General features: G+C 32.2%; 1 protein-coding gene across 2 annotated transcripts; it reads left to right on the top strand.

Moving 5' to 3' along the window:
- The first annotated feature begins 3,630 nt into the window (after positions 1 to 3,630).
- Positions 3,631 to 9,105, top strand: LOC114741689 (G-type lectin S-receptor-like serine/threonine-protein kinase At1g11410). Of its 2 annotated transcripts, none has more exons than XM_028929945.1 (8): positions 3,631 to 3,707; positions 3,888 to 4,813; positions 6,968 to 7,102; positions 7,268 to 7,413; positions 7,562 to 7,772; positions 7,902 to 8,139; positions 8,516 to 8,663; positions 8,748 to 9,105. In XM_028929945.1, exons 2-8 carry the CDS (start codon positions 3,901 to 3,903, stop codon positions 9,054 to 9,056), a joined length of 2,100 nt encoding a protein of 699 aa, XP_028785778.1. In that variant the 5' UTR covers positions 3,631 to 3,707; positions 3,888 to 3,900; the 3' UTR covers positions 9,057 to 9,105. The 2 variants fall into 2 exon arrangements, with proteins under 2 accessions (XP_028785778.1, XP_028785777.1); XM_028929944.1 differs by having other exon boundaries at positions 3,685 to 3,707; positions 3,782 to 4,813.
- The last annotated feature ends 5,895 nt before the right edge of the window (positions 9,106 to 15,000 follow it).

Raw genomic sequence — 15,000 nt, 5'->3', positions numbered from 1 at the left:
AAGCTTACTCTCTCATCTAGCTCTGTTGTTTTTTTGTCTTTTGTCTTCGCTGCCACTACTGAAACTGTACTAGGTCATCATGTTTCTAATCTTCTCAGTCTATCACTATCACTCATGACTGCTTTATGGTGCTCCTGTTACTCGATCTTTCTCTTTTACACGTCTTCAAGGTGTGGAGAATTTCTAGAGCTCCAAGAAATTTGTGTTGTTTCGACCACTCACTTTGAAAAAAAGTTTGTTGCTCATGCCATTAAGTTGCGCAACAACTGTGGAGCCCCTCTTCAAGTTTTTCTAGCGACTTTGTCATTTCCTTCACTACTACCTCGCTCCTGCTCTCAGCCTCCATTATGGTTCTTCAATTTCTTGTGCTATAAATAATGAATATACAATGTGCTGTCTAAAAAACAGTGATTTTGTGTTGTGAAAATCCTTATTTGTATTGTAAATTTATGAATTCTATTTAAATGGTGATTTTTTTTTGGTAATAGATAAATGGCAATTTTGTGTCGTGAAAGCTCTTATTTTTGTTGTAAATTCATAAATTTTAGTTGTAAATTTTTTGATGAGATTGTTGATAGAATGTCATTTTTTTAATAAATTGAACTGTAATATTTGAACTCATACTTATGCATGCAAGATAGATGATTTTGTATAACGCTATGAATAGATGAAAATTTTCATGATGGTTGGTTATAACTATCCCAAGTACTGCATTAAAATTACCTAGCAACTATATAAATGTTTGAACAAGTTAGTCCACTTGTAAATGGATGTGTTTTGCTTGGTAAGTTACATATTCTTGTTGTAAATTGGCATATTATATTTTAGCTACAAATAGTAGCTTCCAAACTTTCAAATTATCATGTGCAACTTCTTGAATTAAATTAGTCCCCTTACAAATGGACATGTTTCTCTTGTTAATCTATGTATCCCTGTTGCAAATCTACGTATTCCAAATTATGAATAGTCCCTCCCAAAAAACTAAAGAATCATGATGGAGGGTGAGAATAGGGGTAAGGTAGTGGTGAAGGGAATGAGAAAGTCGCTAGAGAAACTTGAAGAGGGGCTCTACAGTTGTTGCGCAACTTAATAGCATGAGCAACAAACTTTTTCCCAAATGAATGGCCAAAGCTACACAAATTTCTTGGAGCTCTAGAAATTCTCCACACCTTGAAGATGCGTAAAAGAGAAAGATCGAGTAATAGAAGCACTACAAAGCAGTCATGGGTAATAGAGATAGACTGAGAAGATTAGGAAAACAAAGATCCAATACAGCTTCAGTAGTGGCGGCGAAGATGGAAGGCGAAAGACACAGTAGAGCTGGATGAGAGAGTGATCTTCAATCTAGGTTTATTTTGGGCAGTAAGGTCTTTTTACTATATAAGTTAATTTTATTTTGGCCCTAAAAGACTCCAATGAGGTTTCAGAATTATTTAGGGGTGAAATGAAATTCAATTGCTACAGTGGTCCTTTAACGAAATTCTCCCTTTAAAATCATGTATCTTTTAAACACCAAGTAAGGGGTATAAAAATGAGGGTTGGGTTCTTAAACTTTTTTTTATTATGTATTTTATTCCATTTATAAATCCAATATGACCAAAATAGAACTATATGTCATATAAATAGAAAAGGATAGCTTTTTTTTTTTTCTTTTCCTTTTAGAAATCACATAAATGATTGAGGGGAAAAAAGACTGTTATTTGTACATATCCACATTCTTTTGTGAAAAGGAGTAGAAGGGTATAATTTAAAAAAACAAAGAGATAAGATAAATATATGTTTAATCTAATTAAAGAATAATTCATTTTCAACAATAGATGTCTTTTACATCTAATTATGGCAATAAACAAACTAATCTAATTATGGAATGACAACTCCAAAAAATGTACTTCTGTATTAAAAAAAAAAAAGGATTCAAAAAAGGTAGCATTGAAAGCTTTTGGTTACAAAAAATCTTTTTTTACGGGGAACTCAAAAAGCTTTTTTGTGCAACAAATACAAACATTACAAAAAAAAAAAAAAGCTTTGTATATATATTGAAATCTTTTGAAGAGCATTGGCTTTTTAGTCTTTTATACTATATATAAGTTATTAATGGAGAGTGTTTTTTTTTGTTTTTTTACTAATAAAGTAACTTTGTCTTACTTTGTCAAAGGTTTGATTTAGAGAGTCAAATTTGATTAATTAAATACCTGTGGTATTTTAGGGTTCTTTTAAAATGATCATATGTATTTTTACATACAAGATTTGTTTATAATATTAGACGCGCATTTGAAAAAAGTTTATAGGTATACTTTTATTTTTACTCTTTTTCATCAAAACTTCTAAATCACATCAGAATTTACTTCATCATCTCAAATTAAACAAATAGTCAACGTTACAAAATTTTTTTGTGCATTTGCAACCAAAATTTATTATGGCACTAAATGCACATTTAATAAAGATTCATAAGTATACTTGCAGCTTAAGCGATTCTTACCTACCACCTCTCTCATGAAGGGAAAAGATGACGGACGCAATCGTAATGGAGAAGCGATAAATGCGCGGAATTGTTCAAGTCTTTTGGTCTTCATCTTGCCAAAAGTAAAAGTCGTTGGTTTTTGGAAAGATATCTTTGCACTGTTTTGAGAAAAATATCTAAGGCGTTTAGGTGAACACTCATAGTTTTATGTGCACCATTTTAATTCTAAATATTGAAAAGGATGCAATCTTGCCACTGTTAAACATGCATTATTTTTAACGTTAATCAATTGGACAATTACAAGAAAAAATCAGAAACTATAAATAAGTATCTAATAAAAAAATACCAATTAAGTTCCAAAAATTATAATTAAATTCCAAGTGACTAATGTTATTTCTTACTCTTTGTATATGTGTATATGGTAAAATAATGGATATATATGTTCACCTAGCTCTAGATATTTTTCCCAAACAGTGCAAAGATATTTTTCTGGAATTTTATTCAGACCTCAACAGCAATACCAAAAGTCCCGTGAGGAAGAATAAAGACCAACGACTTTAGTTTTGGCCACATCAATACCAGAAAAGTCTTCACATTTCCATACCTATCCATTTCAATGTAGCCATCATTTTCTCCATGACGGCCATCGCATTAAATTGTAGAAGTCTCCCCGCAAAATGGGTCAAACCGCGTGTTAGATTTTTTTTTTTAATCTTGATTTGTCTAAAGACGAATAAAATAGGTCTAATTCCTGCATTGCTAAGAAAGTCGTATAATTTTCATTTACTTAGGGGAAAAAACACAGCCTTACCACACGCGCAAAGTAGTCTTAGTTACATACCCTGCGTGACTCCTTAACAATCTGGACCCGCAAACTAACGTTGTTCAACAGGACAACGCTGCACAAACAAAAGGAGCTTAATTTCAGTCCTATGCGTTTTGGACGACTCACCTAACCAATATCTCTGGCATATTTAGAGGTCTGTGCCCCTTTAACTCAGCTATACCCCAGCTTTATCCCTTGCTTCGTTACCACCATGAAGCTCTATTCCGCGAAAGACTTTATTCTAGCAAACATTCCATTCTTCCTTCTCTTTGTACTTCAATCTTCTTGTCACTCCTTTCATAGAATAACTCCGAACCAACCCCTCAAAGACGGCGATGTTTTGGTCTCAGATGGAGGAACCTTTGCCCTTGGTTTCTTCACGCCCAGCAACTATTCAAGAAAACGCTACGTTGGAATATGGTATAATAGATCCTCCAAACCAGCCGTTGTGTGGGTTGCTAATAGAGAGACTCCTCTTAATGATACTTCTGCAGTTTTATCGATTGATGCCCATGGAAACATCGTTTTGGTTTCCAATAATACCGATTTCAACAGAAGTAACCTCATATGGTCTTCTAACGTTTTGACCACATCTTTTAGTCACACCTTTGCTATGCTTCAAGACACAGGAAACTTGGTTTTAACCAAAAATGAAGCAAAACCAAGGGTTATATGGCAGAGTTTTGACTATCCTAGCGACACAGTGCTGCCGTTCATGAAAATTGGGGTGAACCGGAAAACTGGTTTTCATTGGTCCCTTACGTCGTGGAAATCTCCCGACGACCCAGGATTCGGGAACATGACTATGACGATCGACCCAACTGGTTATCCTCAAATGTTCGTTTATAAAAATGGAGCTCCATTTTGGCGGGTTGGGTCTTGGACAGGTGAAAGATGGAGCGGCGTGCCACATATGACTCTCAACTTTATCTTCAACATCACCCACGTTGACAATGCCAATGAAGTTAGCACCGTGACCCAAATCATGGACCCTTCAATCTTCTTAAAATTTGTGCTTCACAACACTGGTCATTTGACACGAACCATTTGGCAAGTTAACGAGAATAGGTGGCTCCAAATATGGGATGATCCAAGAGGGCAATGTGACTACTATCATCAATGTGGGTCAAATAGTAAGTGTGACCCGTATAATGAGAAAAAGTTCGAGTGTGTGTGCTTGCCTGGATCCGAACCCACAAATCCGCAAGAGTGGAATATGAGAAATTGGTCGAATGGGTGTGAGAGAAAGAAGAATGCATCCGCGTGTCACAGTGGGGAGGGTTTTGTAAAAGTGGCACGTGTCAAGGTGCCAGATACATCAAAGGCACGTATTGATACGTGGGAGAGTATGAGCTTGAAAGGGTGCGAGGAGAAGTGCCTAAGGGATTGTTCATGTGCAGCATATACAATTGCGGATGACATCAAACAGACCGGGTGCTTGACGTGGCATTCTGATATGGAAGACATCAGAACATTCGAAAATGCAGGGCAGGATTTGTACGTGCGTGTGGATGCAGATGAATTGGGTACATTCTCTACTCTCACTTCTTTTGTGTTTTTGCTGTCAAGAGCACAGAGAAAATCACCCATCCCCATTATCTTCAATATTTTTTTAACATTTCAAAATATAAATTAATTATTAGACTATCATTATAAAATAAATAGTTAACATTAAGATTAAAAATGTTTATACATATTATATATTAAATATAACTATTAACGTTTTTTGTAATATGTATAATTCATGGTGATCGTCTTATTTATTTTTAATAAAAGACCATTTTCAAAACTTAATAAAATATTTTTTATTTTTGAAAAATGCCATTTTCCCTGAAACATTTTCCATATTTAATTAATTTTAATCAATTTTTTTAATTTAAGAAATTAGTTAATGAGAGTAATATTTTATTTATTTTAATTATAAAATTTATTACAATAAAGATCTACCTATTTCTATTTACCATATTGTCTCTTAGAAATATGATTTTATTATTAAATGGGATCTATGAAAAAGTTTATGGGGGACTTAGGACCACTGCGTCCCCCATGCATACCATGTTTTCCCAATCAACCCCATCTCACTTATTTTATTAGGGTCATATCTGCGTCCTTACACTTTTTTTTTTTTGTGCCGACAACTTAGGATTTTTTTTTTTTCGCCAGCTACACTTAAGATATAATCATGGCCAAGTATTTAGTATCATTGTCACACAGCGAAGCATAGTTTCACATTTTTTTCCCCAATTGGTTAGTGATATGAGGACTTTTGAATGAATAGAATCGATCATATTGTTCCGACTTTGAGAGTTTTAGGCTACATTTGAATGGAGGGAAAAGTGAAAAACACACATAGAGGAAAGACAACCTAGAAAACACTTCCAAAAATAGTTAAAAAGATATTTACTATTTAAGGGAGTTTTCCCACCCTAATGTTTTCTGCCAAATTTTTTCCCATATGGACATAGGGTTAATTTATCCCAATCACTTATATATATATATATATATATATCTCATCATCATTAATTAATTTATCTTTTATTAGTCCCCTTTTTGCCAATTTACTTTGTCCCTTATATACTGCTTTATCTTTCTTATTTCCCTCACCAATTAAAATTATATCAGTAATTTCATTGCATGCTAATATATTGCATACCAGTCAAGAAATGTGATGACATATCCCATATGTTTCTATATGTATTGCTTTACAACATTTTATAACATGCTATGTTAGCCAAATATCAAAATTGGTAATGATTATATGTGCAATCAAGTGATCAAATTTAGAAAACTTATATGTGATGGACAAATTGGGAAGATAAATAGCCAGAAGTATTTCGAAGGCTTTGAGACTTCTAATACCTCCCTCTAGTTCCTTGTAAATGTCTCCACCTCCCAAATATTTTCTTTTTATTTTTTTATTCTTAGATTCTATATAAAATTAATGACATTTTAATCTCTTATAGGCAAAAATGCATAGTTTTGAATCTTTTTATAATTTTTTAAAAACAGATCAACATTGCATAATTTTAGAGTTTTCTTATAAAAATCATAAAAAATTCAAAATTGCATCAATTTTTGCTCATAAGATACCAATATGTTACTAATTTTATTAAAATCTAATTAAAAAAATAAAAAATCTTCGGAAAGTTGGGATAAAAGACATAAGAGGGTATTAGAGGGAGGTAAATCTGAGTCCCCAAGCCTGAAGCTGAAAGTGTTAGGCACTTGGTAAACTAAAATAGCTTGGAACAAATTCAAAATACTACTAGTTGCTATGTACATATATACTATCGTCATCAACACACACACACACACACAAAACACCAAGAATAAAGAAGCATCTTTATCCAAAGCTATACATAGATGTATCTTTATATATATACAATCAACCTGTGAGCGTTTTATTGCAAGTATCATTTTTCCAACACTAGTAAAAGTATATCCATTTAACTCATTCCTTCTATGAGATAATATATTTACCACATAGCTGGGATGTCTTCTAGATCTGACAAGTTCTCATATAACGTCTTGGAGACACACAATGTTGACAGGCGTTACTGCTGACAGTTAACATTATAAGCTCTCATAAACATCACGATAATTCATGGAAATAAAAAATATTTTATGTTTATATGATTTATTTGAACTTAAATTCCGCTTTGGGGTATTCTTGTTTGCAGCTAAATATGAAAGGAAGCATTATGGTTCCCTTGGAAAGAAGGGGATGATGACCCTCATAGTCGTTTCTATTTGCCTGATAACGTTCCTGGTGATCTCTTTCTTGTGTTGGTTTGTAATGAAGAGCAAGAATCAAGGTAAGCTTTATATCATTTTCCCCACAAAGTGAAGTTCTTAAGTTAACACAATCTACACAGTGCACATACATAAACTTACTTGAAGGTTTGTCTTTCCATGTACAGTGACTAATTGGCCGTGCGACAACTCATCTCTTATATTTTTCCAATTTTTATTTAACACAGCAAAAAGAATGCACAAAGAATATTTTTTTAATGGAGAAGACAATTCTGGCTTAACTCTGTTTGATCTAAAGGACATAGTCGAGGCAACAAACAATTTCTCAGACGCTAACATGCTTGGAAAAGGTGGTTTTGGTTCCGTATATAAGGTAGATGTTCTATGTTTAACTGGTCTGAAATTTCATAAAATGAATTAAAATTGTTTTCAATGCCATTAGCTTGTTATTTCTTGCAATGGTTTCATACAACAAAGATAAAATTATACATCAATGAATTAACTATGAATTTTGACATCAGGGTCTACTTAAAGATGGAATGGAAATAGCAGTTAAGAGGCTATCATATTATTCTGGACAAGGCATTGAAGAATTCAGGAATGAGGTTACTTCAATTGCAAAGCTCCAACATAGAAATCTTGTAAGGATGTTAGGTTGTTGCGTAGATGAAGAAGAGAAGATATTGATATATGAATATCTGCCAAATAAAAGCTTGGACTCTTTCATATTTGGTATGTCTTCTTAATTATCATTTGATTTTTCTACATATACAAGTTATGGTCAAATTTTTCATTTGTGGAAAATGAGAGAATCGATCAAGCAATGTTCTTCACTTTTAATAGTTTACCATCTTTATTTAGATCAAGTGAGAAAATTACAATTAGATTGGAGGAAAAGATTTGACATCATTTGTGGAGTTTCAAGAGGAATTTTATACCTTCATCAAGATTCAAGATTAAGAATAATTCATAGAGACTTAAAGGCCAGCAATGTCTTGTTAGATCCTACAATGAATCCAAAAATCGCAGATTTTGGTACGGCAAGAATATTTGGTGGAGACCAAATTGAAGCAAACACAAACCGTATTGTTGGAACTTAGTAAGTACTCAGCTATATAGCTTGTGTAACTGTAGTTTCCTAGCATTGCATTACACTTAGACATTCCTAGTTTCCCCAAGTTCAAAAAATACTAGGAAAATCCAAACTATTAAGTATTTCATTGGGAATGATTTTCTACATATATTCAATATCTATATCTAAATAATGTAAATTTTGATGCTATACAAATCCAATTTGCTTAGTCAACTAACATTTCAAGATGAGCTAGATAGGTTTGTGATTCATCCCGGCCCATTTAAAGTCAACATATTCATATGACATGATATGTTAGAAATAGCAACAAAACAATTCGATGCCTAAAATAATGTATCTCTAGTTGAAATGATCATTGACAAATCTCATTAATATTTTGCAGTGGTTATATGTCACCTGAATATGCAATGGAAGGAATTTTTTCAATAAAGTCAGATACATATAGCTTTGGAGTTTTACTTTTGGAGATTGTTACAAGCAGAAAGAATAGTGGTCATTATGATGATGTTAGTTCTACTTTGGTTGGACATGTAAGTATATATCATAATGAACAACCTGATTTTAATTTGCTCTTTAACAATACTCGAACTATTTAATGAATTCAATTAATTCAGATTTGGAACCTATGGAGAGAAAACAGAGCTATGGAGATTGTTGATCCATCATTAATAGGTGAAACATGCCCTGAACATGAAGTTCTCAAATGCATCCATATTGGGCTTTTATGTGTGCAAGAATATGCAACAGATAGGCCTACTATGTCAGAAATTGTTTCTATGTTGGATAATGACTCGACTTTTCTCCCTCCAAAGCAACCAGCATTTCTTTTCAAGAAAACTAATTATGATGATTCAAATTCATCAATCAGTGAAGGAGTTAATTCAATTAATGAGATGAGTACTACCGTGATTGGAGCTCGATGAAAATCATGACTCTCATATTTGGTAATACCCTTATAATGCTATAATACCTGTGAAGTGATGGATATATTTATGGTTTATAAAACATTATTAATGGTAATAATGCATATGTGCTTTTTCATTTAAGTGTGAATGACATTGATGCATATTTCTTTTACTATTGCAGTCACAAAGTAAACGATGTGTAAAACTTGCTAACATCAGCCTTGGTTTGAGTTGTTAGTTATTAGCAATGTCGGATGTCCTCTTCCATATGACATTTTGTTGTTGCTATACACGTACGTATGGCATGGCCCCTAAATTAATAGCATTTAGAGTTATAAAGCTATACATAACCTCAAAAAAAAATCGTCTTTTTTTCCAGCTCTATTGTTGTTTAATTTCATGTTAATTACATAATTTGCTTTGAAAACTCTGTGGATAAGAGGTAATTAATAAGAGTAAAATTTCATATATTTGATACATTTTTAATATAAAAATTAATAATAAGAAGGGTTAAGGTACAAATTTATCCTGAAAATTTTCACTCGGGAGTACTAAGTATCTAAAAGTTTTTTTTTTGGATTCAATGTCATCACAAAAATTTCCAAATCATAACAATTTTATTCCAGCCATTATCCAAATTAAATTTAACCATAAGGTTGCCAAATATGCTGACTTAACATGTCCCCATGTCATCCACATTATTTTTGCTAAGATGCAAATTTGTCTTCAAAATTTTTACTCAAGAGCATTAGGTATTTACAATTTTTTTTTAATTTAGGGTTAAGGTGCAATTTTAACAACAAAGTATACCCGAAAGAGCACTGGGCACCATAAAGTTTATTTGGGTGCAAAAATATACATGAAGTTGTCAAAAGGGAGCATCTAGTACCATGCCGTTAATGTCCGTCAGTTTACAGTTAGAGGGGCCTAGAAAGTCAGTTTTAAGGTGCATTTTTAACAACAAAGTTTGCATCAAGGGGCATTAGGCACCATGAAATTTACTTGGGTGTAAAAATATACATGAACTTTGTAAAAGAAAAAAAATAATAAAATTCTTCAACCTTCATAAACATCCATTAATTTTATTCTTTTTGGTCTCACCAAATGTTATATTTTCTCTCTGTAAATTTCTACTTCCAAGTTGATCCATCTTTTTCTCATCATAGTCAACACGCACACTCTCTCTGTCATGTTGTTTTCTGAGCCTCCAAGCCTTTTATATGTATTTAAGCAAAACACATCTTTCTCTTCTAAAATATGAGGTTTATTGATTGCACCCGAGTACTACCTCCAGTCCTTAATATAGGATGCAATGGACTAATTTGAGGAGATTAAAAATAAATAAATAAATTACTTTAAAATATTATATTTATTGTTTTTTCTCCAAATTAATTTTCTTGGCTTGTAAACTAATATATAATTTAATGATGCATATAAATATTTTAGAGAGATCATGTACTATATGCTATTGCATCAAATAAATAAATAATATAATATTTAAAGTAATTTATTTATTTATTTTAATCTCCTCAAATTAGTTCATTGGATCTTATATTAAGGACTGGAGGTAGTACTCGGGTGCAAGTAATGAACCTCATATCCTAGAAGGGAAAGATGTGTTTTGCTTAAATACATATAAAAGGCTTGGAGGCTCAGAAAACAACATGACAGAGAGAGTGTGCGTGTTGACTATGATGAGAGAAAGATGGATCGGCTTGGAAGTAGAAATTTACAGAGAGAAAATATAGCATTTGGTGAGACCAAAAAGAATAAAATTAATGGATGTTTATGGAGGTTGAAGAATTTTGTTATTTTTTTCCTTTTACAAAATTCATGTATATTTTTACACCCAAGTAAATTTCATGGTGCCTAATGCCCCTTGATGCAAACTTTGTTGTTAAAAATGCACCTTAAAACTGACTTTCTAGGCCCCTCTAACGGTAAACTGACGGACATTAACGGCATGGTGCCAGATGCTCCCTTTTGACAACTTCATGTATATTTTTGCACCCAAATAAACTTTATAGTGCCCAGTGCTCTTTCAGGTAAACTTTGTTGTTAAAATTGCACCTTAACCCTTTAATTTAATTTCAATATCTCCTGGAGGTTTTCAAATTGTGGCAACGATACCCTAACTTTTATCTAGGTTAAGTTTGACTGTTGGATTATTACTTAACCAAATACTGGTAGAGTGAACAATGTATAAGAAGAAGAAACAATAGCAGATGGAGGAGGATTAGAACTCATGTTTGCCAAAGAGTAACAAAGAAGAAGATTCGATTATTGGATTAGGATACACTGAGGGAGATTGATGAGTACAAGGCCATCAACACCCCTCAATTATCATAATCTAGTGACGCCGAAATAGGCGGACAACTCCTTGATTTTTTTTGTCGTACAAGCTCTGCTTCTACCTCTTCGATTTTCCAATCCTTCAGGCTGCAGGATGCATTTTCTGGAATTTGTTTTTCCTTATTTATCAATTTGACTTGTACCAGAAATGAAATAGATTACACACGAATCAGCTAATTCAACATATTTGGTCAGCAAACAACCAGACTTGAGCTGAATAATGGTTGGGGTGACACCGCTATATGATCTGAAAATTTTGGGGCCAATATTGAATCTAAAAAGAAAATTCTGCATACTCGACTCTATTGAATGAAAAATGTTTGGACAGATTTGTACTTTTATCTAAAAAATGATGTAGATGACATGTAAACCTACTAACTCAGCATATTTGGTCAACTAACAGTCAAATTTAACTTGGACAATGAGTGGGTGAAATTGCTACTATTGGGAAACTTTTGGAACAATATTGAACCCAAAAAAATTTCAAATATCCAACGCCCTTGAGTAAAACTTTCAGAGAAATTTGCATGTTAACCTCAATAAAAATAACTTTTCTTAAAATGCATGAATCAATTATAAATAACTAAGGTTAAAACATGAGAGGTTACACAATTTATATTAGGGAGAATTGCAATTAGGTCCCACCCAAGGAAATTAAATACAAAAGGGTCTCTTGAAATCATGAAATTATTCTAAAGTCCCAAGGGAACTTTTTGCAATAAATTTTTGTTTGTTTTAATTGCCAAATTATCCTTTTTTTTAAGTTTGCATTGACAACTGAAAGAGCAGTAGTTGGCAACTTAGGGTATAATAATTGACAACTATCACGACTGGTTTAACAACTCATGTGTTATATTTTGTGATATGCTGAGAAAATACGTTGTCAAACCAACTGCAATAGTTGTCAATCCTTGCATTCTAAGTTGTCAACCACTGCTTTTTTAATTGTCAATACAAACTTAAAAAAAGAAGGGTAATTTAGTAATTAAACAAAAAAAATTTATTGCAAAAAGGTCCCCTGAGACTTCATAATAATTTCATGATTTTAAGGGACTTTCTGTATTTAATTCTCTTAGATGGGACCGAATTGCAATTTTCCCTTTATAACATCTCTGCAACTTTTGATGTCATTAAAGTGTGTGTTCTTTGTGAGAAATGAAGCATTTGGTTCCAATTAGACCCTATGACTAATAAATCTAAATATATACCCAACTTAAATCTAAGAATCTCCATCACTTTCAAATTAAAGTCTATAAGCTTTATTATATCGTTGCAAAGAAAAGAAAAAAGAAAAAGGGGTTTGACCATTTATTTTTTTAAAGTAGCCACATTCTCAAATTATCCCTGGTGGTTTTTCTTGACCGTTACAAAACAAACCTTCAAACAACATCAAAGGTATAAAACTTTTTTTCCTTTTTCCGTAAAATTTTTTAGGAAAAATTACTGTGCAGTCTCAACAAAAGGATGTAATTATCAAAAACCGGTAACTAGCAAATGACAAATTTATTACAAAAATTGACAAGTTTCATGCTACTTGTTATTAGAATTTTTAGAATAATTAATCTGCAAGTTTTTATAGTTTCAACCAATTTTGAATCAGGTTCTCATAGTTTTGTTTTTATTTTTATTAGGTCTTTATTCTGTCACTTGTATTTAATTAGGTCCTTATAATTTTTTTTAATTATGAAGTCCTTATAGTTTCACCTAATTTTTAATCAAGTCTCTAAATTTTTTTATTCTATAAATACTAATAATATTCTTCTAGAAATATAAGATATAATATTATTAAATAGAACAGTAGTTAATATTATTTTATAAACAATAATATTCTATGATAAAAAATTACTATAATAATTTTATTTTAATAGTCATTTAGATTTTTGAATTAAACCTATATTTACATCACTAACTAAAGGCTAAAGTATTAGGTCTTTTAACTTTATAAAAAATTTCAATTTGATCTCTTAACTTTAAAAAGTATATTTCTAGTCTTTTAATCCTAAAACTGTTACTTAAAAAAAATAATGATATCAAAATCTCAAGTGTTAACAAAATATTTTTAAATACTGACATATTAAGTTTAACTTTTCAAAACAATTATGATTGTTACAAAATCATCATTTAAAGTTAAGGTCAAAGGGCTAAAATTTTTTTTTTTTTTTTTAAGTTAAGGAATGAAAATTTTTTTGGCAGAAAAAAAGTCAATTTTATTGATATAAAAAAAGGGAAAATCACACGTAAGTCTCACAGAAGACAATTAATTCTAAAAAGTCCCTGAAAATCCCAAAATGCTTCTTAAGTCCCCAAGGACCTCAAAGCACAAAATTAGAATTGTGAAATTACCTACTCAACCCCCTCCCAATTGATTTGAGTCTGAATATTTTGCTCGCCTCAAACCCTCGGCCACTGCTCTACTTGTCTCCCTTTAACTGTCACTTGTTTGAAAAACCACTTCCCTGTGGAATTCGTGTTGCGTCCATCATTGGCATCATGGGTACATTGTTGGTTCTCTCCAGGTGACTCCTTGTTCTACTGTCATTTTCTTCTCCGTCATCTGAAAAATTCCGTGGAATTCTATTTTTAAAGTTCTCATTTTTTCATCTCCCACAACCTGTGATTACCTCAACTTGTCGGCAAAGGGAACTACTGCAGGTGAGCACAACCTGCTATGTCTCCATTATCTTCACTACTCTCATATTGTCTCACCCACCACTATTGGCGACCCACCTTCCTAAAAAGCCTGCTCCAGCACTTTGAGAACGCCACACGGTGAGAATGTCAAATCTAGCAAGCATGATTTTTACCTATGCTTTGTAATTTTTGCTTTGGTATCTAGCTTTTAGTATTCTGGTGTTGATGAATGGCAATTTTTGGCTTTACTGTAGAAATTATTCTCTTGGGTTCCTTGTAATGAAGTTTCGATTCCTTTTATTAATATATATATATATATATATTAATATAGTATGTTATATGGGTAGGAGAAGCTGGATATCCTAGAGCTATCATAAAATTCGTGAAACACTGATACTTTAGAAGTAAGTTGTTACAGGTACCGTATGTCAGATTTTAAAGATAAAAAAACATGGTGTATTGAAAGTAAAGTGGAACATAGTTGTCTTTTTTATTTTGCAGAAGATATTATTAGATTTTAGTAGAAAAGAAAATATGAAAGAAAGTCTAGCCTTAACTTCTCTATGTAATATGAACATCGTAATTGGCTAAGATAGTGACATGCAGTTGGAAACTTATAATTTGATGACAGTATTTTTTTCCTTTTTGCAGTTGAACAAAATGGCTAAAAAGAGTTAGAGAAAAGGTAGACAAAGGCATACGAACTTCTCGGGATACATAATATCTACTGACGAATTTTATGAGAAGAACAAGAAGAAGTTCAAGTCTTTTAAAGAGGGCAATAACTCTATGAAAAAGGCATAGGGGAAGTTAACAAAAAGAGGAGAGAGAACAATACAGTGAAAGGGCTAAATAAATGAGAGTCCTAGCAAAAGGGAAGAATTATATTGTTCCCTTTCACACATATTGTGCTCCGAGAAAATTTATAGAAGTTTGCAAGCACTTAAAGAAAAGTGAACATAAGATGGAAAGGCTGAAA

Source organism: Neltuma alba, unplaced genomic scaffold, assembly GCF_004799145.2.
Source record: "Neltuma alba isolate B1F8T4 unplaced genomic scaffold, ASM479914v2 tig00003462_pilon, whole genome shotgun sequence".
Taxonomy (NCBI): Eukaryota; Viridiplantae; Streptophyta; class Magnoliopsida; order Fabales; family Fabaceae; genus Neltuma; species Neltuma alba.
The sequence above is the reverse complement of the archived record's forward strand: the minus strand, read 5'-3'. Positions and strand labels throughout refer to the sequence as shown.